The sequence below is a fragment of the Natator depressus genome, chromosome 10 (genome assembly GCF_965152275.1).
Source record: "Natator depressus isolate rNatDep1 chromosome 10, rNatDep2.hap1, whole genome shotgun sequence".
Classification (NCBI taxonomy): domain Eukaryota; kingdom Metazoa; phylum Chordata; order Testudines; family Cheloniidae; genus Natator; species Natator depressus.
Window position 1 is genome coordinate 71,763,812 of NC_134243.1, and position 24,689 is coordinate 71,788,500.

At 45.8% G+C, this 24,689-nt stretch overlaps 1 protein-coding gene across 1 annotated transcript; it reads right to left on the bottom strand.

Moving 5' to 3' along the window:
• Positions 1-3,864: 3,864 nt before the first annotated feature.
• Positions 3,865-24,389, bottom strand: LOC141995355 (F-actin-capping protein subunit alpha-1-like). Its single transcript, XM_074966507.1, has 2 exons — positions 21,998-24,389; positions 3,865-5,150 (listed from the first exon to the last, which is right to left on the bottom strand). Exons 1-2 carry the CDS (start codon positions 22,011-22,013, stop codon positions 4,246-4,248), a joined length of 921 nt encoding a protein of 306 aa, XP_074822608.1. The 5' UTR covers positions 22,014-24,389; the 3' UTR covers positions 3,865-4,245.
• Positions 24,390-24,689: the final 300 nt, after the last annotated feature.

Below are 24,689 nucleotides of genomic sequence, written 5' to 3' on the forward strand. Positions count from 1 at the left end.
AAAATATTGCAATTGTCAAATTGCTGGGTGAGGAAGTGAAGATAGGCAGCATTAATCCTTTGCAAATAGCTACATGGATTAGGGAAAATGTTAGGGCTATATCAAGAGCTAGACTATTACAGGGTGGAGATTTATTGGTGGAGTGTGTGGGTGAAGAACAGGCTGAGAAACTGCTTAAAACTAAAATTCTTGGGAAAATAAAAATGGCTTGCCAGCCCCCCAAACTTCTGACAGAAACAACCGGGGTAATATACGGGATCCCACTGGAAATGATTGAGGATAAAATTTAAAAAGGTATACATCAAGCAATTAATTAGAGGGGGAGAAAACAAACCATCAACAGGTGTGCAAACAACACTTAGAGGAAGGGTTTTACCTGACTGGGTAAAGCTAGGATACCCTATATTTTGGACTAACCCATATATTCCTCACCCTTTGAGATGTTACAAGTGCCAAAAATTTGGCCATGTGACAGATGTGTATAAAGGGGAAACACAAGATGTGGTAAATGTGTAGAGGAGCATTCATATGAAACCTGTGGGGATAAGAACAGTAGCTACCATGAATCCTCCATAAGCTAAACAGGCTAGGGAGATACAAAGAACCAGGATTACCAACAAGATATCTTATGCAGAAGCTGCTAAAAGGCATTCAAAGCGACAGGTGGGGAAGAAGGAGAAAACCAGTAAGGGAAAGGAACCATTGCTACAACACAGTGTTATAAAGGATATGGTAAATAATATAAGAGCAGTAGGGGAAGCCATATTTGCAAAGAAGATGGCATTTGTAGCATTTAGGGTAGAAGTAATAAACTGCGCTTCACAAACAGAAAGGAACAGAAAGAATACAGATAATAAAAGCTGCAGAAAAGTATTTGCATGTTAATGCAATTTTGTGTGAGGGCAATGCTGCAGTTTAACTAATATGGTGCTTAAATAAATTGTGGGAATGCATAACGCTTAATAGCACATGGTCAGGAACTAAAGAAGACTATTTTTGAAATGTAATATGATGCTTTCTCTAATACTGACCTCAGGGAGTTTCAGGATTTTATTAAAATTATATAATAGTATATAAGAAAAGGAGTAATTCCAGTAGAATGGAAGCATCTGGGGATAGTACCAATAAGGAAGCCAGCCAAGTTACTTATGAGAATTGATGCTTATAGACCAATTGTTATCATATCTTGTGTGGGTAAAGTTATGAGAAGAGAATGATAAATGAGAGGCTAGTTGCATAGTTGGAAAAAATGACATCTTAAATAATGTGCAAAGTGGTTTTAGGGGAGGGAGATCCATGATCATATTGTCAAATTAGAAATTAGAAATTAGAAATACAAAAAAGTATGAGGAACAAAGAGTATATAACTGTGTGGGTTTTGTGTGGACATTGAAAAAGCATGTGATATGTCATGAAAGGAGGGTTTGTTGTATAAGTTGGTCATGGTAGGGATAAAAGGAAGAATGTTTTGGTGAATAAGGTTTTTTGTTGTTGTTGTGTTGGTTTTTTGGTTGGTTGGTTGGGTTTTTTTGAGTGAGAGGACCCTACAGGTTAGAGTAAAGAAAGTCTTATCAGGTATCTATAGTATTGCCAATGGCACTGCTCAGTAGAGTGTTGTCAACCTTACCTTGCTTAACATTATGATAAATGATCTCCCAAAAAGTGTAAGGACAGGAATGGGTATTATCTTATTTGTAGATGATTGTGCTATATGGTTAAACACAAGAGAATTAAAGTGACTGGAGAAAGAATCCAATGAAGCCCTCAGGGAGGTCTCAAGGTGGGGAGATGCTTGGGGATTTAAAATTACAATCATTAAAACAAAGGGAATGATCTTCTCTAGAAGAAAAATTAAAGATGAGTGTAATTTATATTTTATGAAGGCGCATGTAGTTAACCATTGAAGTTTATGGATGTACTGTTAGTTTATCATCAAACTTGGGAGGGCCATATAGAAAATGTTACAAACAAACAAAAGGTAGGATTAATCTACTTTAAAGTATTGCTGGGATTAATTGGGGAGCAGATAAGGCAGTGGTGGCTATGCTGTATAGAGTGATTATAAGATCAGTCATAGATTGTGGATGTCGAGCCTTTAGCTCTGCATACGTGTTGAAGCTTAAAAAGTTAGAATCAGTTCAAGCTCAAGCACTGTAAATCTGCATGTGGTGCTTATGATATGTCCTGTGTCACTCGTGGAGAAATACCTATCAATTTAAGAATGAAATGTTAGATCTGATATTTTGGGCTAAAGTCAAGGGAAACCGCACACAAAAGATAACTGGGCAATTGAATGTTGGGATTTAAGCAGACAAAATGTAGCCTGACACAATAAATTCCCTTATACTTTTAGGGTTAAAATGTGGGTAGAAGAGTTAGGTGAAAAAGAAGGGCTAGAAGAGATTAAAATCAATAGTTATTCGACAGTAAAGCATACCAGGAAAAATCATCTCTATGGATGTGGATTTAGAATTACATAATAAAATAAAGAGAAAAAGTCTTCCTGTATGACCGATAAAGTCTGACTTACACTCAAAGTGGGGTCACGATTGCCAAATATATACACTGACGGATCTAAAGATGGGGAAAAAACAGAGTGGGAATAGCCTTTTGAATCCCTGAGACTGGAGCTAAGAAATCTAAAAAACTATCTAATTTTGTAGCCATGATGACAGTTGAATTGATGATTGATGATAGCAATGCTAACATAAGGGACATATGACCTACCACTGCTGTTATCTTTTCAGATGCATTATCAGGTATACTGGCAATTAAAAGGGGTGTCTCAGAAAGCAGAAGTGAGCTAATAAATGAAATGTTGTTAACAACAATGCTAGCATGCTTGAGTGTGAACATAATAGTAGCATGGATTCCAGCACACGCTGGGATACCTGGCAATGAAATGGAAGAGAAAAAATGCTTTAAAAATTGAGAAATTGATCTAAAGATTCCTTTGAGTAAGCAGGAATTTAAAAGTTTAGTTAAAAAAGGAATAGCAAGAATTGTGGACCAAGGAGAGAAGAGGAAGGTTTTATGAAGTATGCCCCAAAACAGAGGATAATGTGCTACTCCAAAGGACTAAAAGGAAGAATGTGGTTTGATGATGATTTATAGTTACTGACTAGACACAAAAAGGGGTTATATAACATATGGAATGTTAAAGAAACAGTTGATCACCAGATAGGGGAATGCAGGGCGTGTTCCCAGAAAAGGATTTTGATGAAGAATTTAAATGCTTTCAGGTGACAGAATATACTATGAAGGGGTTAGGGAGAGTGCTGGGACATGGGGTAACATTAAAAAAGCCCAACTAATGTCTACGGATATAGAGCAGGGTTATGGTGTATGAGGAATATAGTAGGTGGAGTGTGTATATATGAGTGCATAAAGAATATAATAGGTAGTGATTATAGACTCAGAAGTTAAGTCTGCTTCACCAGGAGGAAGACGTGAGAACTGGCAGTCAGGAGCAGCCGGGGGAGTGAGCTGGGACCGAGGTCCTGAGTGAAGGCTTACCAGCCTGCTTCTAGGAGCAGCCTGAAAAGAGTCCTGGGAAACTCCATGACTCTCTAAAGGGACAAGAGTTGGGAGACGAGCTGGAGAGCCTGAGGTTGTATGTTCGTCTGTGGATGACTGAAGACCAGACTTTGTGAAGGAGGAATTGTGTTTGTCTAATGGGAGACTGAGAAACTCTATTTGTCCGGAAGGAGGCTGAGAAGAGAAAGATGGCTTGAAAGGGCAAAGCAGCCAGACCACAGAAAGGAAGAACCATGTCCCACTGAGGGATTGGGAAGAGAGATTGTTTAAGTTATGATATGCTAATAAGCTAGTCACTGAGAATGAGTGTACTATATAACTATGGTCTTATGTACTGAAGAGGCCTGAGAGGTGGGGAGACAGAGCACTGGACAGCACCTGCCCGCTATCATTAAATCACACTCTCTCTACAGCCCACTCATCAATTTGGTCGCTCCACTTTATCAACAAGTTGACACACAATGTGACTGCTTATTGATCTGTGTGAGCGCTTATCCTGTGCTCAGCGCTGGTCAGCAGAACACCTCCACTTGGATGTCCCAACCTCCCAGGAGAGTGCCCCATATCCTGGCACCACAGAACTCTTCCTGTCCTTCATTTTCTCTGATTTTTTTTCAGTTTTTCTTTTCTCTATTTATTTTATTGGGTATTTAGTACTTTCTCCCTTCCCTGAACACTTTATTCAGATATCTCATACAAACTGGCCTTTCATTGGACAGCAGGTGCTGCCACTATCTTAGCTGTCACTATTTTCCCCCAGTCAATCGTGCTGTGGGTGATGGGCAGCTGTCTTCGGAAAGCCTTCAAGTGGGTATTGCTCATCCTCTGGTATTCTTCCATCAGCCCATCCTGGAACTGGTTGTCTGCATGCTCCAGCAGTTTCACAAAGTCCTGGGAGGTCTGGGTCTCAGTGGTGACAGGCAGACTCTCTGCCACATCCTTGCACACTGTCAAGTGGATGTTGCCGTCCTCAAAGTAGTGAGCCTGGACCATGATGGTCCCGGCCACCTGGGTGGAAGTAGAAGTGGGAGTCAGGGTGAAAGTCCACTCTGATTTCCACAGGCCATTCCAGAAGGCGGAGGGCCGGTGCAGACGACCCGCAATGCAGGCGATGAGGATTTTCCGGATGGCTGTATCCTTGATGAAGACACTGCAAATCCCCCCAGTATAGTGGCTGCTGACGTATGCTTTCAGGCCCTCATAGAGGGCCCTTCTCCATGCCTCACCTTTCTCATCTTCCTGTGGGTGAGCCTGAAACCCACTTGCCTCTTTCCTCATGTGGTCAAATTTGAAAGAGACCTGTCTCTGGGAGTCAAGGAAGTGTTTTTCCTCCAGCTCGTTGTGGCGGGTCAGCAGCACCTCACACTCCTTCCTCATGACCGGGGTGAAGTAGAGCTTGTTGTGCAGGGCACAGAGGGAGGCAGCTTCCAGGCACATCAGGCTGTCGTCGCCCACCAGCAGGCGCAGATCACTGAAGGCCTCGCAGAATTCATCAGGCAGGGCCTGCTTCAAGAGACTGCTCACAATCTTCACCTTCTCTTGTCTGGTCAAGGGTCGTTCCCTAGTCATTCTGTCCATGGTTGCAGGGCTCGAGGATACTGGATCCACCTCACCTGAAGGAAAAGTAAAAGGACATGACAATTATTAGCTTTCCAGGCAATACACCAAGGGCATCCAAATTTTGCCCAGCTGAAGGCTACATAGGCAATTTGCCACACATAATGGAGCAGGCTACAGCCATCCTTACCTCAGGTACAGCCCAGGGGTCGTGACATGGCCTACAATTCCCATCTCCAATCCATACTGAAGATCTCTTATCTACAGCAAAGAGACCTGGGCTTCCACAATTCCAGTAGGCTCACAAGGGAGTCTCATGAATCCAGCCGTCCTCAATCAGTTTTTCACTGTGGATCCCACCATATCTTGAGATGCGGGCTTAGGAAATCTCTGCAACTGTTACAGATGTATCCTGAGGGCCACCCACTGAGTGGGGTTATTCCATTGGGGGAGCCCAAATAACCATACTTGCATCTGCCTTCTCCTCTCTGATAGCACATATCACAACCCTATGCTACCAGCAACAGTGCCCCACAATGGAGGGAGGCTGTGGTCAGAAGCAGCCCTTCTTTTTCAGGAGCCCCCAAATTGTAACCAAAAAAAGTGATGTAATCCCTGACCAGGATGAACTGGGGCAATCATGACATCTAATGATTCCAAAAATAAGCTCCTTTTCCACCTGAGAATAACCGCTGGTCAGATCAATCTCATTTTAAGAGTTATTTTGGTCCCTGACCCAACAGCTGAACCATAAGATGCCAATATAACTGCAATATAGGGCCTTAAGAAGTGAAGACTGGGGTGGAAGACCGTGTTTAGCTGCTTAACTGGCTACTAGAGATGTCTGCAGTAGCTTGGTCCTAAGAAAGCCCCTTTCCACAATGATTCTCACATGGACTGCAGCAAGAGCACTGATTGAGTGCAAAACTAGTGTAATTTATCAGGGACAAAAAAGCTTTAGCTTTATTAAGGTGTGAGGGGACCTGGAGCACTGCTCCTTGGTACCCTCCCTTAATATTTTTGGTGATAGTGTAATACCTTATGCCATCAGGCAATGACTAAAGTAATGCAGCACCCTGAAGGAAATGCCGATTGTTGGAGGAAACCTTCCCCTGTGAAGCCAGTACAGGACTGTGTGGAGGGTTCTCTGAATTTGCAATCATCTGTATTTATCCTGCTTCCTGGCAGCTCCAATAGGCTTTAACCATGTGTCCTAGGCAGTTCTACAAAGCAGCCACTACCGGCACTGTACATGACAGGTTTCAGGCCAGAAACAACATAATACAGGGCACCACTGAAAAAAAACCCACCAGGGTTCACAGTCATTCCAAGGATCTGACCCTGTACCTAGGAAGCCTGCACACAGCCCTGGGTTCATGGACATGAGGCAAAACCAGTTCCTTACAGAATTGGCCCTGTGCTCCTGGCACAGCCTTGCTTCCTCCACCAACCGGCGTGTCCAAATATTGGCTGCAGTTCACTGGAAGCTGTACCAATCCTCTAGGTTGCTGAACCTGTTTCTTGCCTGTGGACCCTCCTAGGCTTTGGTCAAGTGACCACATATTCTGCTCCAATAACACTCACAGTGATCATGTGGCCTCCAATGCTTGAAACCATTTTCGATGGGATTTGGTTTCTGGCTGTTCTTGGCTGCTGTTAGGTGACAAAGTTGTTTGTGTGACTGTGTCGCCAGCAGCTCCTGGTAGCAAGTAGCCGGGTTGCATTCATTCCCAACGAGCTTCTCTAGCTGGTGATAAATGTGTGACTGACAGAAGTGAGCTTATCCTTACAGCCAACACTGAACATCTTGCTTCTGAGGTCTAGGTTCTGTACACGCCACACCAACCATTCATGAAACTCTCTGCCCGCTGCTGCCTTTTCCAGCATTGCCACAGCTTTGAGTGAGGGTTTTCTCCGTGGTTTGTTTGCCCATCTAGTAACTGCAGCACTCCAAAGCTTTGTTACTCATAGAACACGGTACCAGTACCTTGTACCATGTAGGGTCAAAGAAGGTCCAGCACAAGGGCAAATGATCTGCACTTGTCTCTGGTCAAACATGGCAGGATTCCCCAGTAATCTCACCCCCCCCCCGCCCCCGGCACCATGAAATCTTGTTTTTCAATCTTGTTTTCTCACCTTGGGAACTTCTCAGTGGCTACCTTACCCTAACGGCCTTCCTGTCTCTTAGCTTCCCATAGGACACTGCAGGGCCACAGTATTGAGAGATCTTCTCTGGGCATCATCTCCACCTTGGCCCTTCCCAAGGGTGACAGTAATAAAGCTCACCTTGTGGAAGATGAGAGTGAGCTTTGACTGAGCTCCTTCCCGAGCGCACAGCCAGCCAGGAAACAGCAGCAGCACCCTCCAGGCCCCCCAACTGCCCCCGCCTTCCCAGCTAGCGCTAACCCCCGCAATACAGAACAAAGGACAACAGGGCAAGAAATCCTCCATTCCCTAAACCATCCCCTGCTCCACAGACTGGCTACGGTGACCCTGACCCGCAGGCCGCCCCCTTCCCACCCTGGCGCGGGGCAGCAGGGTGCGGCAGAACGGGGGCGCAGCCTGAACCGTTACCTGCTCAGCTCCTGCTGCTGCCCCTCTGGAAGCAGGATTTCAAAACAGCAGGTTCCCATGGCAACGGGGAGACATCCACCTGCGCTCTATGAGGGATACAGGATGACATCATCCAGAGCGTGCTCCCTGGGAGTGAGCCTGCAGGGAGTGTGAGCTACCCAGGCTCATCCCTACCCCTGCCCCCTCGCAGCCCGTACACCCAGCCAGCATGGAAGGAGTTTTCCACCACCACCATGGTTCCTGGGGGCTGGTTAGACCAGCGGGCTTCTTGGTCCTTGTTTCATGAAGGCAGGTACCTGGGAGCAATTTCACTATTAGACATATCTTTAGGGTAACATTTCCTGGACCCTAATGTACGGTGCAGCATATGGGTTAACGGGCCACATGCAGCAATCCTTACTTGGTGTCAGTGGGAGCGGAGTTTTGGCTGAGTACAGTCATAAGGGTTTTCATGCCCTGAGATTAAAATACTATCCTCGTTAAAACTCGGCTGCAGAAACCTCCACCTCTTCCTCTTCCGTGAACCGTACAGTAACAGACACAATTCAGTCACTGCATTCAGCAAAAAAGAACAGTGTATGGACCAGATCCTCAGCTGGTGCAACCAGACATAGCACCAGTGAATTCACACCAGCTCAGGAGCTGGCCCTATCATTTGAAGTGATCATGAATAATAAGGCCTGATAGAGCTAGGTACAGACAGGGAATGGACAGACATGCAACACCCCCTGCTATGCCAGTTCTGAGTCTCCAGTGACTAAAGCCTGCTGGTCACGGTGGTATGTATCCAGCTGCAGGGTTGTTTGGAGAAGGTCCCACTCGAGATGGGGCTGAAGTAACACTCCATGTTCCTATGTGGCCTCTGGCTGATTTGAACCCCTGGCTCAGGAGTGGGCAAACTACAGCCTGGGGGCCGCATCCGGCCCTTCAGACATTTTAATCCAGTCCTCAAGCTCCCGCTGGGGAGTGGGATCTGGGGCTCGCTCTACTCTGCGAATGGCATGGCTCCGCGTGGCTCCCGGAAACAGCGGCATGTCCCCTCTCCAGCTCCTACACATAGGGGCAGCCAGGGGGCTCTGCACGCTGCCCCTGCCCCAAGCACCACCCTCGCAGCTCCCATTGGCTGGGAACCAAGGCCCATGGGAGCTGCAGGGATGGCGCCTGCAGACGTGTCAGAGTGCAGACCCACCTGGCCGCGCCTCCTCATAGGAGTCGGAGAGGGAATGTGCCGGTGCTTCAAGAGCACCCTCCTGCACCCCCAACCCCACCCCAGAGCCCACACCCCCAGCCGGAGCCCTCACACACACGCCCCAGCCTGGAGCCCCCTCCTGCACCCTGAACTCCTCATTTCTGCTCGCACCCCCAGCTGGAGCCCTCACTCCCTCCTACACCCCAACCACCTATTTCATGAGCATTCATGGCCCGCCATACAATTGCCATACCCAGATATGGCCCTCGGGCCAAAAAGTTTGCCCACCCCCTGCCCTGTTATAGCTTTTCAAATGGCACGATCAAAACCTGACATGCTGTGTTCAAGGAAGTGTTGCAATTTAGGCTTCCAGTTTAATATCAACTACAAAAAAGAAAAATATGATGCCTGAACCCTCAGTCTTGCAGCATCCTGCTGTACAAGGTCCAGATGAACTTGCTTGACTTGAAAGAGCCTTTGGATTGGCGATTGCTAGGAAGAGGAGAAATAACACATTCTATTCCTGGACTGCATATTAGTCTTCCATATGGGTGCAATGCCAAAACATAAGGGCCTCCATCTGCTAGGCGGGCCTGGCCAGGCCCCATGAATGACTTTTAATGCTAATACATTCATCTAGCTTTGGTATTCCTCCAAAACAAGAGGGGAGAGCCAATGATTTAAATATTGTGTAAAACTATTGAAAGTAATGGCACTAAACACCCATCATTTGTACCCTATTTGATTTTAGAGGCACCCGCTTGGCACATAATAATGAATTAGTTATGGGGGTGGCTGGATGTTGTATGTTCAACAGCACCCTTGAAGGAACAGAACATTTAAAAAATAAAAATCTAGGTGGTCTCTATCAAATTATTTCACTCTATTATTCCCCAGAAACTAAGCTGTGACCTTCAACTTCAATAATGTGGCATGTCAGCTCCATCTGTGATCAGAGTTACAGAGGCTTTCAAGCACCAGTCAGGAAGGCTTCAATCGCAAATTCAAGAGGAGAGTTGAGCAGGGCATTCTTGAAGCTCCTCTGTTTCTGGACATACTCGAGGGCAGACAAATTTTGTTCAACTGAGGAGCCTGCTGGCCAGGAGCCTTACAGGTATGCCCAGTGTGCAAAACAGTGGACCAGGTTGCAGCCACTCTTACCTTTAATGCAGAGGCTACAAAGACTACAGGTCCCAGCATGCAGTGCAGCATCTTGCACTGAGAAGCCAGTCCATACTGGGACACAGGGTGAAATCCTCGCCCCATCGAACTCAGTGATAAAGCTCCCATTGATTTCAATGGAGCCTGGATTTCACCCACAGTCTGTGCAGATTGCACCGCCACTTGAAAGACTGGGGGGGCGTTTGGAGCCTGATTTTTAGAAATCCAGGTTGGAAAATTTTCATTGAAGGGGTCTTTGTAGAATTGCAGGGGACAACTCATTGAAGTCCATGGGCGGCCATCTGGGCCACCCCTAGGTGTGAGGACTGTTGTGCCAGCCCCCACGCACTTTCATAGCCAGCTGGTAAACCTCAATCCACCTAATTCATTGTCATGTATGTTAGCTCTTTAGTTTGGGGAAATTACTCTGGTCTGATTTCCTCCAGCACCCTTATTTCTGGCTTGAGACCCGATGAATTGTTGAGGTTGCTGATTTAAGGCACCACAACAAATGCTTAATGACTGAGCAAGCATCATGGTTTGTGACCATTGTGTCTCTCAAGCTCCTGGTTTTCTAGCTCTTTTTCTAGGACTGTATTGGTGGGGAAGAATCACAAGTGCTTTGGCCTGCACCTGAACTTGCCAAGAGAGAGCTGAAAGGCATAGATTTCTTGGCTGAAAACAACCCTAATGCTGAGAAGCGAGGCAGCTCTGAATACCGCACCATTTATTTTTGGAAGAAGTCATTTCAGTAATTATGTGTGTTTAAACGAAATGCAATTAGGGATAGAGACGGGGAAGAGAAGGTGTTACATGGGTGTCAGAACAGAAACCATTTCTTGGCTAACGGATTTATTAACACTGTGGGTCCTTTATTAGCCTGTGTGAGGGAGGGGGCAAAGGAGGCTGATCGGGGGCAGGGGGTCTGTTCCATTTATCGGTGGGTTTTTAATTGTGAAATAGGTAATGGAAACAATTGCATCTGTGATGTGGTTTTTTATGGCACTCTTGAGATTGCAATTAAAAAATGCAATAAAAAGCTGGTTTGGAAAACCAGAATGTTTTTAAAAAATCATCTGCCGTCCGTTTTTTTAGGCAAGAACATCAAAGAGGGCTCATTTATACAGCACTTGATATTATTTCATACGGAGGCAGACACCCTTTCTGAGAGGTCTTTCTCTTACAAACCATTTGGTGCACAATGGAGTGGCATGCAGGATCCTGTCTGTACACCCCATCAGAGACAATAACTTGAGGGCTTTATAACCAATTACAGTCTGGGTCCGTCTATACCAGCAACGTAATGCAGGTTGTGCTATGTGCTGGAGGGAGGATCTGGGATTGAGATGGAGCTGAGACAGACAGCAATGCAGTGGATATGTCTGATGGACAGCAGGGGGTATGATTTGGGTTGGGTTGGTTTATGGATTGCTCAGCTCTGATTTCTGAAATGAAATGGCATTTCATGTTTGTCTGTGGCCACCTCTGCATTTAAACCAAGTTCTTCTGCACCCATTCTCAGCCACAGATACTTCCCAGAGCGTAGACACGGGAGTTAGAAGTTGTCCCAGTCCCAAGGGAAGAGAGAGGGTTTGATCGAAATCAGGAAGCTAATGAGGCCCAGAGAGGCTGTTTCAGAAAGCAGAGGAGGGATCTTTGCCCATTTGGAAGAGACAAGGAAAGTTGTACACCATGGTGAGGTTGCCAGGTCTTTGCCATTTATTAACAACTATTATATTATTGTGATTGTTGCAGACTCTGGCTCTCTTATAACAATGGCATAGTAAATATTGCAGCAGGTAAATAGCTGCTGACCATCTGGGAATGACCCTTTTATCTTCACCTTTCCCTAGTGATGGCCAAATACTTTACCGATGGGAGTCTTAGAAATATGCATCGGATGCCTGATGTGCATGGCATGTTCTGTGCTCCAGGGTCTCATGAGAAGGCGCCTTCCTCCTGCCCATCCACCATCTCTCCCAACCGCTATACCTACCCTGTTGGCCTTGACGATGGGACCAAACCTTAGCTTTGACTTTGAGTACTCAGAAATCCCTTTCCATTCCCTCTCAATGAAATGAATACAAGACATGGCAGCATCACATGCATTTATGCCCCACTGGAGAGAGGGTCTGGCTGCTGCTCTGCAGCCGGTAGAGTCAGGACTGCAATTTGCTTCTTCAGAGAGGTTTGGTTTGGTTTCCCTGTGATAGTTAGACTTCCCTTTAGTAGCGAGAGCCACGGACAGAAATTGCACTCATTGCTCCTGCTGAGATCCTGCCTGTGGATCTGCTCTCTAACTGCAGGGGGAATTCAAAGAGCTATCATGCAAGGCACCAGTCGCCGGTGTGCCTCTGAGCAGCTCCTGAGGAGCGAGGGGCACTAAGCTGGTACTTTAAAAGAAGATTAAATTTTCAAAGCTAATGAGAATCTCTGCAAAAACAGAGTCCCGAGGATAAAAAAACAACCAAAAAAAAAACCCCCCATTGAATACCCATCCAATTAGGGCTTCTGACAGATCCTCATGATACGGCCACTTCTGACATTGGACAGCACAGTTTAGATTAGCGCTGCAAAAAAATCCTTTTGGCAAGGCAGATTGACATTTTGCAGAGAGGTGTTTCCAATGCTACTACCACCACTAACATCTGACCATTTTACCTGGGCATAAAGGGCGCAGTGAAGGGGTAAGGAGAAGCAAGGAAGCAGCATGAGTTGGCAGACGACCCTCAGACAACCGAACTGTCTTGGGGACACAAACCTGCCTCGCTGAATGTGGGTGACCCCTGGCCTTGGCTGGCCTCACACTGGGTCCTTTAAAAGGAACACTTAATAAGATACAGCAGCTGGAATTTATTTGTTTATTGAGCGGGGCGGCTGAGCTGAATCTCAGATCACTATGGAAACCTTTCTGCCGAAGCGATCCGAGTCAGGTAGCCATAGAACAGATGAGCGAAAGGGCAGCTCTGCAGAGGAAGAGGGGCATCGATGAAGTATTTTAACAAGTCCCGGAGGACCTGGCATTTGAAAGCTACCTGACAGGCTCAGCCGGCTCCTTGAAGGGAAAGGAAACGGAACAAGGCACTCTGTTGGGATGTTCCTTGAAGAGAAGCCAGCGGGATCCGCCACTCACCTCCACACAGAAATAAGTTCAATCAGCCACTCACGTGGTAGGATGCCCTCCCCGAAGTCATGCTAATTCTGGAAGAAAGAATCACCCTGCCTTATGTACAGAGAGCACCGGAGCTGAGGGAGGCCAAGTTCCATTGGCAGCTTACAGCCTGGGCTGGAGAACTCCTGCTTATTTACTGATTGGGGGGAGCGTCAGGCTGGCATCCCAGCAAAGCGCTCTCACTGCTGCTATGGCAATGAGGTACAAGGCCTGAAACTAGTCTCTTTAGAGACTTTCAAAAGCACCCCAGGCATTTAATAGTGGAAATCCTACTGACTGTCCATGGGACTTGGGCTCCTAAATGCTTGGAACGTGCACGGTGCTTCTCAGACATAGATTTCCGAGCACTCTACGGGGCTGGGGGCGGGGAGGGTCAGTATCATTACCCTCATTGTACAGCTGGAAGATGCTGAGGCCCAGAGGGGTTTTAGCCAAAATTTTCATTCCTAAAGCACCCAAATCCATATAGAGAGGCCTAAATATAGAGCCTGATTTTCAGTGGGAGCTGCAGGTGCTCTGCACCTCTGAGAACAACTTATTTAAGTGTCAAAATACTGAGTTGGGTGCCTAAAGTCAGGCACCCGAGTTTGAACATTTCATCCCAAGTGACTGGCCCCAGGTCACACAGCAAGTTAGTGGCCGAGCCAGAAATTGAACCCAGGCCTGCTGGCTCCCCTACCTGTGCCCTACTCCCTGGCCTGTGTTACGACCACTGCTGGCCCTTTCCCATGGTAGAGAGAGGGTGATATTCATGGAACACCCAATGCTGAGAGCAGCTGGGCTCAGCCCCAAGCTATCTGTAGCATTGCAGTGAACAGCGGAGATCAGCCCAAGCTACACAATCCACAAACCAGCTCAAATTAAAAGCACTAAACACAGGAGCTTAGGAGTGGTCATCAACCGTTGGGATGTCCAGACTGGCATCCTGCCTTCCACAGCAGCCAATACTTCACATGACGTATCAGCTGAAGACAAATCCTCCCCCACTCCTAGTCCAAGCGGGGAGGACTTAGCTAGGAACAAAAATTGCACTGATACAGCTTACATCAATGTAACCCAGCCCATTGTGTGTGCTCTAAGCTATGTCTTGCATCAACTGTAATGTGGACAGGTATCCCAGAACTCCTGGCTCTGCTTCCAGGCTCATGGCATGCGAGCCAGTTTTCCCAGTGGATTGTGGGATACATCCCAGAGGCTAGAGGAAAGATCAAAATCCCATGGTCCCTCCCACTGTATCCCAGAATGCACCTGTTGCCCAAACCATTTCAGAGCTCCTCTCAATCAGCAGGGAAGATGACCAGGGGAAAGCTGCACAGCTATCCCTTATTAAGACTGTGGTATTGCCAACCCCACGCATTCAAAAGCCATGAGTCTGACCCCCCCCCCTCCAAAATCATAAGAGTGGCTTAAAAATCATGAGATTTTTTTTTTAAATGTTGGTTCTTTTTCACCTTTCAGAGCCAGATTTTCAAGCCTTTTCCTGCAACCATGAGGAACTTACTTCGTCAGCTTTTTTGACCCCCCCCCAAAAAGTCTCACATAATCACATGGCTCCAGGAGCTGGGGCTTTAAGAAACACACCCAAAATAAAAGTAATATATCTCAACTTTAGTAAGGCGTTTGATAGTCTCACATGACCTTCTCATAAACAAACTAGGGAAAATAGCCTAGACTAACCTAGCATAAGGTGGGTGCACGATTGGTTGGAAAACCGGACACAGAGTAATCATCAATGATTCTCAGTCAAGCTGGAAAGGCATATTGAGTGGGGATGTGCAGGGATCTGGCCTGGGTCCAGTTCTATTCAATATCTTCAGAAATTGTGTATAATGGCATAGAAAGTACACTGTTTGCAGAGGATACCAAGCTGGAGGACATGACTAGAATTCAAAGTGGTCTTGGCAAACTGGAGAAATTCAATAAGGACAAATGCAAAGTACTACACATCACTTACAAAGGACTAATCAATTGTACAAATACAAAGTGGGAAAGGACTGCCTCGGAAGGCATACTGCAGAAAAGGGTCTGGGGGTTATAGTGGATCACAAACTAACGATGAGTCAACAGTGTAACACTGTTGCAAAAAAAGCAAACATCAATCTGGGATGTAGTAGCAGGAGTGTTGTAAGCAACCCCGTAGAAGTAATTCTTCTGCTCAACTCCGTGCTGGTAAGGCCTCAACTGGGATATGGTGCCCAGTTCTGGACACCAGACTTCAGGAAAGATGTACACAGACTGGAGGAAGTCCAGAGGACAGCAACAAAAATGATTAAAGGTCTAGAAAACATGACCTATGAGAGAAGATTGGGAAAAAATGGGTTGGTTTAGTCTGGAGATGAGCCCTGATAATAGTCTTTAAGTACGTAAAAGGTTGTTATAAAGAGGAGGGTGATAAATTGTTCTCCTTAACCACTGAGGATAGGACAAGAAGTAATGGGCTTAAACTGCAGCAAGGGAGATTTAGATTAGACATTAAGGAGAACTTTCTGTCAGGGTAGTTAAGCACTGGAACAAATTACTTAGAGAAGTATCTATTATTGGAGGTTTTTAAAAACAGGTTAGACAAACACCTGTCAGGGATGGTCTAGAACAGTGGTTCTCAAACTTTAGCAACCCGAGGACCCTCATTTTGATTTAAAATTTGTTGTGGACCCTTCAACCCTCCCACTCAGCTCCAGGCCCTGCCCCCATTCCACCCTTTTCCCCTAAGGCTCCACTCCCCACTCCAGCCCTGCCCCTCCTCTTCCCCGCCTCTTTCCACCCCCTCCCCCAAGCGCACCCCATCCTCACTTCTCCCTCTCCCTGCCAGCACCTCCTGCAGGCCGCTGAACAGCTGTTCCCCAGCATGCAGGAGGCACTGGGAGGGAGGGGGAGGAGCTGATCAGCAGGGCCCATGGACCCCCAGGGCATACCCTGGGAGACCCCAGTTTGAGAAACGCTGGTCTAGGAGATAATACTTCGTCCTGTCTCAATGCAGGAGGCAGGGCTAGACGACCTATCAAGGTCCCTTCCAGTCCTACATTTCCATGATTCCAGGAGACTGACAATACAATTGTGAGAGTTGGCAACATTGCTGGGCCTTCCTGATCACTGCTGAGCTCTGCTTATGACTCAGACTATCTGCATGGCGTAAGAGAAGGAGCCTCTTGAAGGCATGGGTGAGGCCGTATGTCTTCTCCCTCCCCCACAAAACAAATCCTCCGACACAGCTCCTGGCTCTGGTCCCTCACCCTCGGAAACCATTTCAGCATGGGAAAGTGAGACGCCTCTCAGGGGAAAAGTACCTGGCTTGGGGGAAAATTGCTGTCCTGAATGAGTTGCAGCTTGGCTGGCCGCTATTCCCTTTGCCCCATTGTTCTCATCAGTTCTGCCTCTTCATGTTTGCCTGCAGTGATGAGGAGGAACTGGGAGTCCTGCGATCAAGAAGGTGTCATGAAGCGACGGGTCTGAAATGAAGGGGAATAGCGGTGAAATGGCCACAGCTGCCAAGTGCTGATGCCAGGTAGCGTCTACGTGGGATGAAAGATGGAGAAACAATGGTGTGAAAAGGGAGGGAGAGAGCAAGCTCTGCAAGGGCTGACAGGTCTTGTCAGAGACACCTGCTGCTTTCCCAACAAGAGCCTTTTAATTGCTTCTAGCCCCTCATGTTCCCTGGACGAATATGACGCTTTGCTTTGCGTTTCTGACACTAAGTTTTGTTTGCTGCTGTTGACTCAGTCCCCTGACTCCCACGTTTCTGGTGAAACTGTGTCAACAATGGAGCCAGTGATCCCGAACACCCACTGCACCAAGCCCAAGTGGAGCAAAAGAAATGGCTGGGACCTGCACAAAGAGAACAGTGTCTAGGATTTAAGGTGCGACACGTGGCTCAAGAGAGCAAAAGGCTAAAGAAAGTCAAGGTGATTTAAAATATCACTATATTCCATCAATAGGAAGCTGTAGATTCAAATGAAAAGAACATTCTCTGATTGCAAAAGACACAGTCACTTGGAGTTGATACTGTTATGTAACTGTTCTGTCTTTGGATCTCTTTCCGAAAAATATGAGTAAAGTGAACCACTGTTCTGACTGCATCAAGGGTCAGACTGAAACTTTCTCCACAGCCAGGTGTCACCATTCTCTGTGTCATCAGGGCCTCACTAATTTGAACTAACAACTGGGAAACTCGTTGCCAATTACTCGACACTATAAGTTGCTGAGTAGTATGCAATACACAATAACAAACCACAAGACCAGAAGGATAACGTTTCACAGCATTGCCAAAGTGGACTTGGGCCATTTGTTTTGACAGCAGTCATTTTAATTATTTATTATAGTATTTCATAATGCACTGAGAAAAAATAATGAAGTCTTGGACTGGTCTCATCTCATTAATAAGTAGGCTTGGCAGAATTCAATTTTTTTATAATTTCAACATAATATCAATGTTTATTTAAGCTTTTTTTTTTTCTTTTCCAGTTTTCAATTTTCACTGTTGCACAGAATGAAGCGGTTAAAGGGTTGTGGGTTTTTTTCCCAGTTGATTTAAATTTTCATAGTTGTGGGAAATTTATGGAGGGGACCAGCAATGCGGATGTGGATGAGTCAATAATTATCAAAATATACAAAAGTAAACAGCCTTAAACCAAACTCTCATAAGTTCTCAAGCAGCATTTCCCTTACTTTGCCTATCTGTACATTTCAATTATGGACAGAAATATGGTTTTCACCAGTTTGTGTGTACATACAGTGAAATTGATTTTTATCAGCAAGCATTTGTAAATATCAAAGCCTTCCAAGCCTACTACTAAGCCATAGGTGAGGAGCGGGGAGACAGTTTGAGATTCACGCAAAATGACAGTTTGCATTAGCAAGCATCAACCACACATGCACTGTAAGAAAATCTGTATCCTCCTGTGAATCCACCCAGTAGTCATTAGGCTGCATAGTTTGGCCACTCAGAACTTCAGGGCAACAGTGGAGACCTTACTGCTGAAAGAGCCTCTGGAGAGACAGGAGTTGTTAGCAGTACACAGCATGTGTGCAGTTCCAATTCCACCCAGTAGAAGGCTGTGCAACACCTAGTCTGGCCAGTAGAGCTCCTCAAAAATCAGAATTGCCATCCTGCAGGAAAATCTGATGTTTCAACATGTGTTTTCAGGACAAAATTGGATTTTCATCCTACAGGAAATTCTGCTCTTTTAACATCTCTTTTCATCTGGAATCAGGACAAAAGTATCAATTTTTCATACAACAGAAAAGTTCCAAAAAATATTCCAGAAATGTCAGAATGCTTTATTTTGGCTAGGTTTGACACTAATTTATGTCCCTTCGAGTTGGTGTGATGCCTCATGGGATTTGTAGTTCAGATGCCTCATGTTCCCATTCTCCTCTATTGGCCAGGTTCCCCAGCTGGACTACATCTCCCAGGATACACTGTGGTCATGTGACTCCCATGATGCACTCTGTGGTTCAACCCCCCACCCTAAAGCCATGGGCACATGGCGTCTCAGCTGAACACACCTGAAACAAAACATTTCAATTTGAGTCAACCTGACTTGAAATAAAATATTTTTATTTTCTTGATGGACAGTTGGAAAATTTTGGCCAACCTGAAAGTCTTCTTGCAGACAATGTCAATTTTGCAAAAACTGCATTTTTCCATAGAAAAAAATTTGATGGCAAATTCCTGACCGCCACTATTAGCTGGTCCTTAAATACACGTCATGTAACCTTGAGCAGATAACATCTGGGTGCTGCTGTTCCACTGTGTGTTAAATGGGGACAGCGTGATGCTCGTCTAGTTTTTTTAATGCACTTGAAATCAATGGCCGGAAAGCACAAAATAAGAACTAGCTCTTATTCTTTTACAGGTAATTGTACCAGAATCTTGCAGTTCCCCTTGTGGCGTTAAAGATGCACTCTAATTGATCTGATTAAATCAGTGCTTATCAAGACGACTGTACCAAAGACACGGTGATAATCACATGAGTATTAATCTGTAGGGGGTTCAGCATTTTAAAACGGATCTTAATGCTGGGAGCTAGGACTTCACCCCGAACAGCAAGAGAGGAGGCATTTGCAAAGTAAATGAATAACCCAGGCAGGGGATAAATCACATGCAGGTTGTGTTTGTTTGGGTCTGGTGTTTTAACAGAATAGCTGGACTAGATTGCACAAATATTAATACAAACCTGTGGTATAGGAATCATTAAGGCAGGGGGCCAGGGTCGATTCCTAGTCTAGTAATTATTCTGCCTACATTGATTGCCCTTCTGTAGTGTCAACTGCATGCATTAGTCTTCCCTTCTTTGCCTACAGACCCTGGTCTGTAGAGACCAGGCTGAAAAAAATAGCACCCAAGTTCCACCCCAGAGGTGACTGCATTTCAGTGGCTGGTAAAGTGATCCCTGTACAGGATGAACCGATTCTCCATTGCCCTTCCCTTGCCTGGTCATTTACATCAGTGCAAAAATGCCAGCCCATCAGAATGGTTGCATTTGACACCCGCTGTGTTCTTGTGTAAATGACTTCACAAGATGCAGGGCAGAGGGGATTCAGGGCAGAGGAGATTCAGGCCCAAACTCTATAAAGCACTTTACACTAAGGAATACAAAATGTGATTGAATTATCATCACTAGTCACTCAAATAACATCAGTGGAGGCAAATGGAGTTTTTAGCACCGGTTCCCCCTTATAACCTCGGCAACTTTAAGGAGACCCCCACAAGAGACTACATGGTTACCCTGAAGCAGCAGCACCTGCTTTGGTTGGACATTTAAAATGGATGCTAATTGCACAGGCATCCGATAAAGCAGTACATGTCCTGATATTAAACCTCTATGCAGCTTGAAAACAGAGTTAATAATCCCACCCTGAACTCTTTCTTCAATATTCAAATTGCTGTAAACTTGCCCCAGAAAGAGATGCTCACTCTGGGAATTGGCACCTTCAGGAGCAGAGACTGAATGGGGCCATCTATAGAGCTGCTTGAATCGAGTGGCTGTCCTGAAGCTGCACAACTTACTCCTGGACTTGTGTGAATAGCAGATCCAGGAAGGCAGCAGCACTGAGCTTAAAGCTAAGTGTAACAGTCAGCAGAAGCTAGGCAGCACTGCCAAATCTCGCAGTTTTTTTGTGAGTCTCATGCTCTTGGATGGGTTTTTCCCCCCTACAGCCCCACCCAGCTACTGGAGTCAAGTGATTATGAGAGAATCTCAGGTTTCTTTGATGTAGGCATCTAGCCCTCATGGCTGTAGAGAAAAGTCTGAAAATGCGACCCCCCACACACACACCTCAAGTGCTCCAAAAACAGTTGCCAAATTAAAAAAAAATCCCAAATGCATTTATTGTTAAAACACGTTTTTCTTTTTGTTTTTTTAAGGCAATCTCATAATCTTTGAATACTTGGGGCTGGCAATACTCAGGAGTTGGGGCAGTGCGATACTGGCAAGACCCAGGCATGGTACTGTCTCCTTTTCAACTCATCACCCACACAAGACATCCTCCACTACCTCTGTGCATTCACACACAACCGGGGCGGGGGGGAGCACAGAGGAGCTACAGAACTGCAGCAGGAGAAATTCATCATTTTTCACTAGCCAGTTAAACACATCCCAATATGCCCACTAAGTCATACCTTTAAGACTGATTTCCCCCACTCCCATCCCTACTTAGGGACATTAGCAGAAGAGTCTCGGAGCACGACAATTGCTACATTAGCCTGCAGTCCCAAACCTGGGAAATGTAGGTCACTGATCTTAGAGGTGGCCTAGTTTCACAGCCTCAAATAGAAACTTTCCCAGATCGAGGTTCTCTCGGTCCAAAAATAATCTGAAGCACACGCTTGAAAGTTCCAGCTTCCCTTTATATTCAAATAGATGGACATGACCATCTCCTTAACGAGACACTGTACAGATATTTCTATAAAGCGCTGTGTGCTTACACATTACTTTGACAGACACAAACACGACCTTGATCTATAGATATGAGATATGCACATGCAAATAGAACTCCCTGTGCGTATTTTTTCATAATAAATTTGGGATAGAATTGAAATGCTACAGTGGATGGATTTTTTATAACGAGTGCTGGCTCTTTCTAAAAGTAGCCCAAGCGGAGGGCATGAACAAGGGTAGGGCAGATGGGTGACCCAATCATGGCAGCTCAGTAATGCCAATAGCTCAGGTTTCCTGGAGTGCCTTCTTTGGCAGCAATGGAGTATTCGGTGAGCTCAGGAATCAGACACACAAACGCAGCTCCCTGGCATGGGGAAAGACCCAGCTCCATGCTTTGGACCAATTGGCAGTCGTGGAAGGGATAGCGATCTGGCTACTGGTGCATCAATCTAGAAGAGGTGTGAGCATGCTAGTATCGGAAGCTCCAGGGGTGACATTCTGGTTCCATCCAAGTCAATGGGAGTTTTGCCATGGACTTCAGTGGAGTGAGGATTTCATTCCGCACTGGGACAGAGGGCAAGCAGGCTGGTTTCCTTGAAGACCATGCTTGCTATGCCACGCTGCTTTGTTCTTCTGCCACCCACGATGCCAGCCACACCACTCCCTTCAGTCTACCCTCCACCTCTTGTCTCCACACCTTCCTCCATGCCACCCCAACTCCAGCAATAGCTTTTGTTGTTCAGAATGGTTCAAATATGCAGCCTGGAACCCAAGCCCAGTCAAACACCCTCAAGAAGAGAACCCAGGCCGGCAGCCCCTCTCAGAATTAGCAGGATGTCTGAAATGACACTAGTACATTGATTATAAACATCACCGCCCAGGAGTTAAGCAGAAAGAAGGAGAAGATGAAGAGGAAAAAATATTCTGTACCTTCAAACAGCACCATCAGAGAAGAAATGGAGAAGCCACATCCCTTTGGATTGAATGTTATGCAAATATTCCGAGTGCTCAGATACCATGGTGATGTGCACACAGCAGATCAGAGCAGCCAGATCAGGTCATCCAGCTTGTTAAGTTACTCTTCTAGAGCCATGCTATGATCAAAACCAGGGCTTCTAAAATTCTCCTCTGAGTATTTGGTAGTGTAGCAGGAGATAGCAAAGCCTCAGGGACAGGCTGCTGACGTCAGTATTATTCCTGCTTGCACAGTTGGGCGAAATCAAAATGACAAGCTCTGTTCTGACCAGCGATTCAGGACTGAGGATCCAAAAGAGAGAAATCACATCACGGATAAAGCCATGCACGCTTGTTGGGGAGGTCTCCTCCCAACGCAGAGTTCTTTCCTCTTTGTACAAGTTGTAATTAGCTCCCTCTTTCCGTCAGCTGAAGGAAAGTGGTTCAATCCAGCTTCAGTTTGTCTCAGTGAAGAATGCTCTTGGTGAGCCAGTCCGGCGTAAGGGTCCCGTTCACTCTTTAGGGGTCAGACTTGGACAGACAGAGGTGCCTTGACATGACAGCTAGCTTGAAATTCTGCACAGCTTCTCCCAGGACACAGTTTTGGTCCCATATTGTCTGTTTATGTAGGTCACTGCAGGAACCATGTCCTAACAGATCATGAAATGTCACTTTAGCCTCTTGTTTGATGTAAAAGAGGGTTTTCTCACCTCCTACAGCTCCAGGCTGCTGCTGCGAGATCTAGTTCCTCTCAGTGAGTCCACTTTCCGCAAAGCAACTGTAAACACTGACTTTGGAGTGACAAGCCCATGCTGCAGAACTCTGCAGAAGGTCACGGGACCTTTACATGAACCACTCTTTCTGGTAGGGAAGGAAGTTGATCCATCACCGTCTATGTAGCCCACAAAGTATGTCCATGAGCCTCCTGTCTGATCTGTTCAGGGAGGACCTCATGCAGTCCCGTTTTTGGAGGCTTGATGCCAGTTTTTTGTTGTTTTTTTTAAAGTCAGCTGGAGCATGTTGTATAAGCTCTCGGTCTCTAAGGTTCTTATATGGCCCCCATTACTGTACTGGGCCTCTTCCTTGTAATTACTTTCAAAACATCCCTAGTTTACACATGGGAAACAGAGGTTAAATGACTTTCCCAAGGTCCCCCAGGAAATCTGTGACAGAGCTGGGAACTAAGTCCTGAGCCTGAGTACTCGATTGCTGGACCATCTTTCCTACAGTTGCCAGCGTGGTGTCTGTTTATAGTCTCGTGTACAGCTGTATAAAAAGACGACTAGATCGTGTTTTATCCAGGCATAGAAAATACAGACCAGGGTCTTGCTGTCACTGAAATCAATGGAATAACTCCACATTTACACCAGCGTAGCAAAGCAGGATCTGGCCCAATGATTTTTATTCCCACTCAGGCAAACGGGGAAAAGCAATTAGCACAGTAAGTATGAAGAACACCTTGTGCATCTTAAGGATTCATTGGCCAGAAATTAATAGAATGTTAAATCTAACGTCCCCACACATGCCATCTGCTCGTTCAGCAGCACCTCCGCTAGACTGCCTGTTTCTGGCAAATGTTCCACCAAGAAGCAGACTTATTTTGCCCAGGCACAGCTAGTATCCGCTGCCTTTCAGACAAATCCAGACCTCACTAGACCTGTGTTTACTCAAACGAAGCGCCCAGTGAAATAGCATGTCTTCTGGTCACCCATATTGATAACTGGTCAGCAGGGAGTTTAACCAACAGGTGCATGAATCTTCCATAGCAGAGAAGCTACATTTTACCCACAGCAATGAATAACCAGCAAAGCTGATTCCTCCAGGACATTTCAGGTCTTCGGATGGTGCTGTGCATGTGACTCTAGGTGGCACTGTGCATATTGACATTATAGCATTATACAAAGTTGTTGGTGTCAGTGGGCAGGTCTACACTACGGGATTAAGTCGACCTAAGTTACGCAACTCCAGCTACATGAATAACATAGCTGGAGTAGATTTAGGATTTTTCAGTTTGGCTACATGAATAACGTAGCTGGAGTAGACGTATCTTAGGTTGACTTATTGCAGTATCTAAGCCACACTGGGTCGACTGGAGAAATTCTCCCATCAACTTACCTTATGCTTCTCGTTCTGATGGAGTACCAGAGTCTACAGGAGAGCGATTGGCAGTCGATTTAGCGGGTCTTCACTAGACATGCTAAATCGAGCATCCATCCACGGTAAGTGGAGACAAATCCTGTACCTTCATCTGTTTGCTACGATACAGTGTGAACATTTGATTGTAAGCATCAACCACAGTTTTGCTTTTGCTCTTATTACCATGGATCATTGGCTCATTCATGCAACAGAAAGGAAAAAAACAAAAAACCCTCAAGAGAAAAACAAAGAAGCCGAAACTGAGTCTAGTGACACACCACCACAGGTGGGAGATATTGAGAAGCAAGCCACACAAACAGTGAAGATAAGGCCATGACACAGCATAAAGTCAAATGGAGGAATTAGCAAGAGGAAGACATACAATACTGCTTCGCTACTTGAGGACTGAAAATGTGGAGCAACCACTGTGTTTTATGCTCAGAAATGCTTGCACAAGATAGCTTAATATTTAGTGAGAGTTGCAAGTTGATTTTTTTAAATCGGTATAGGTACTTGTGCGGTGGGGAGAGGC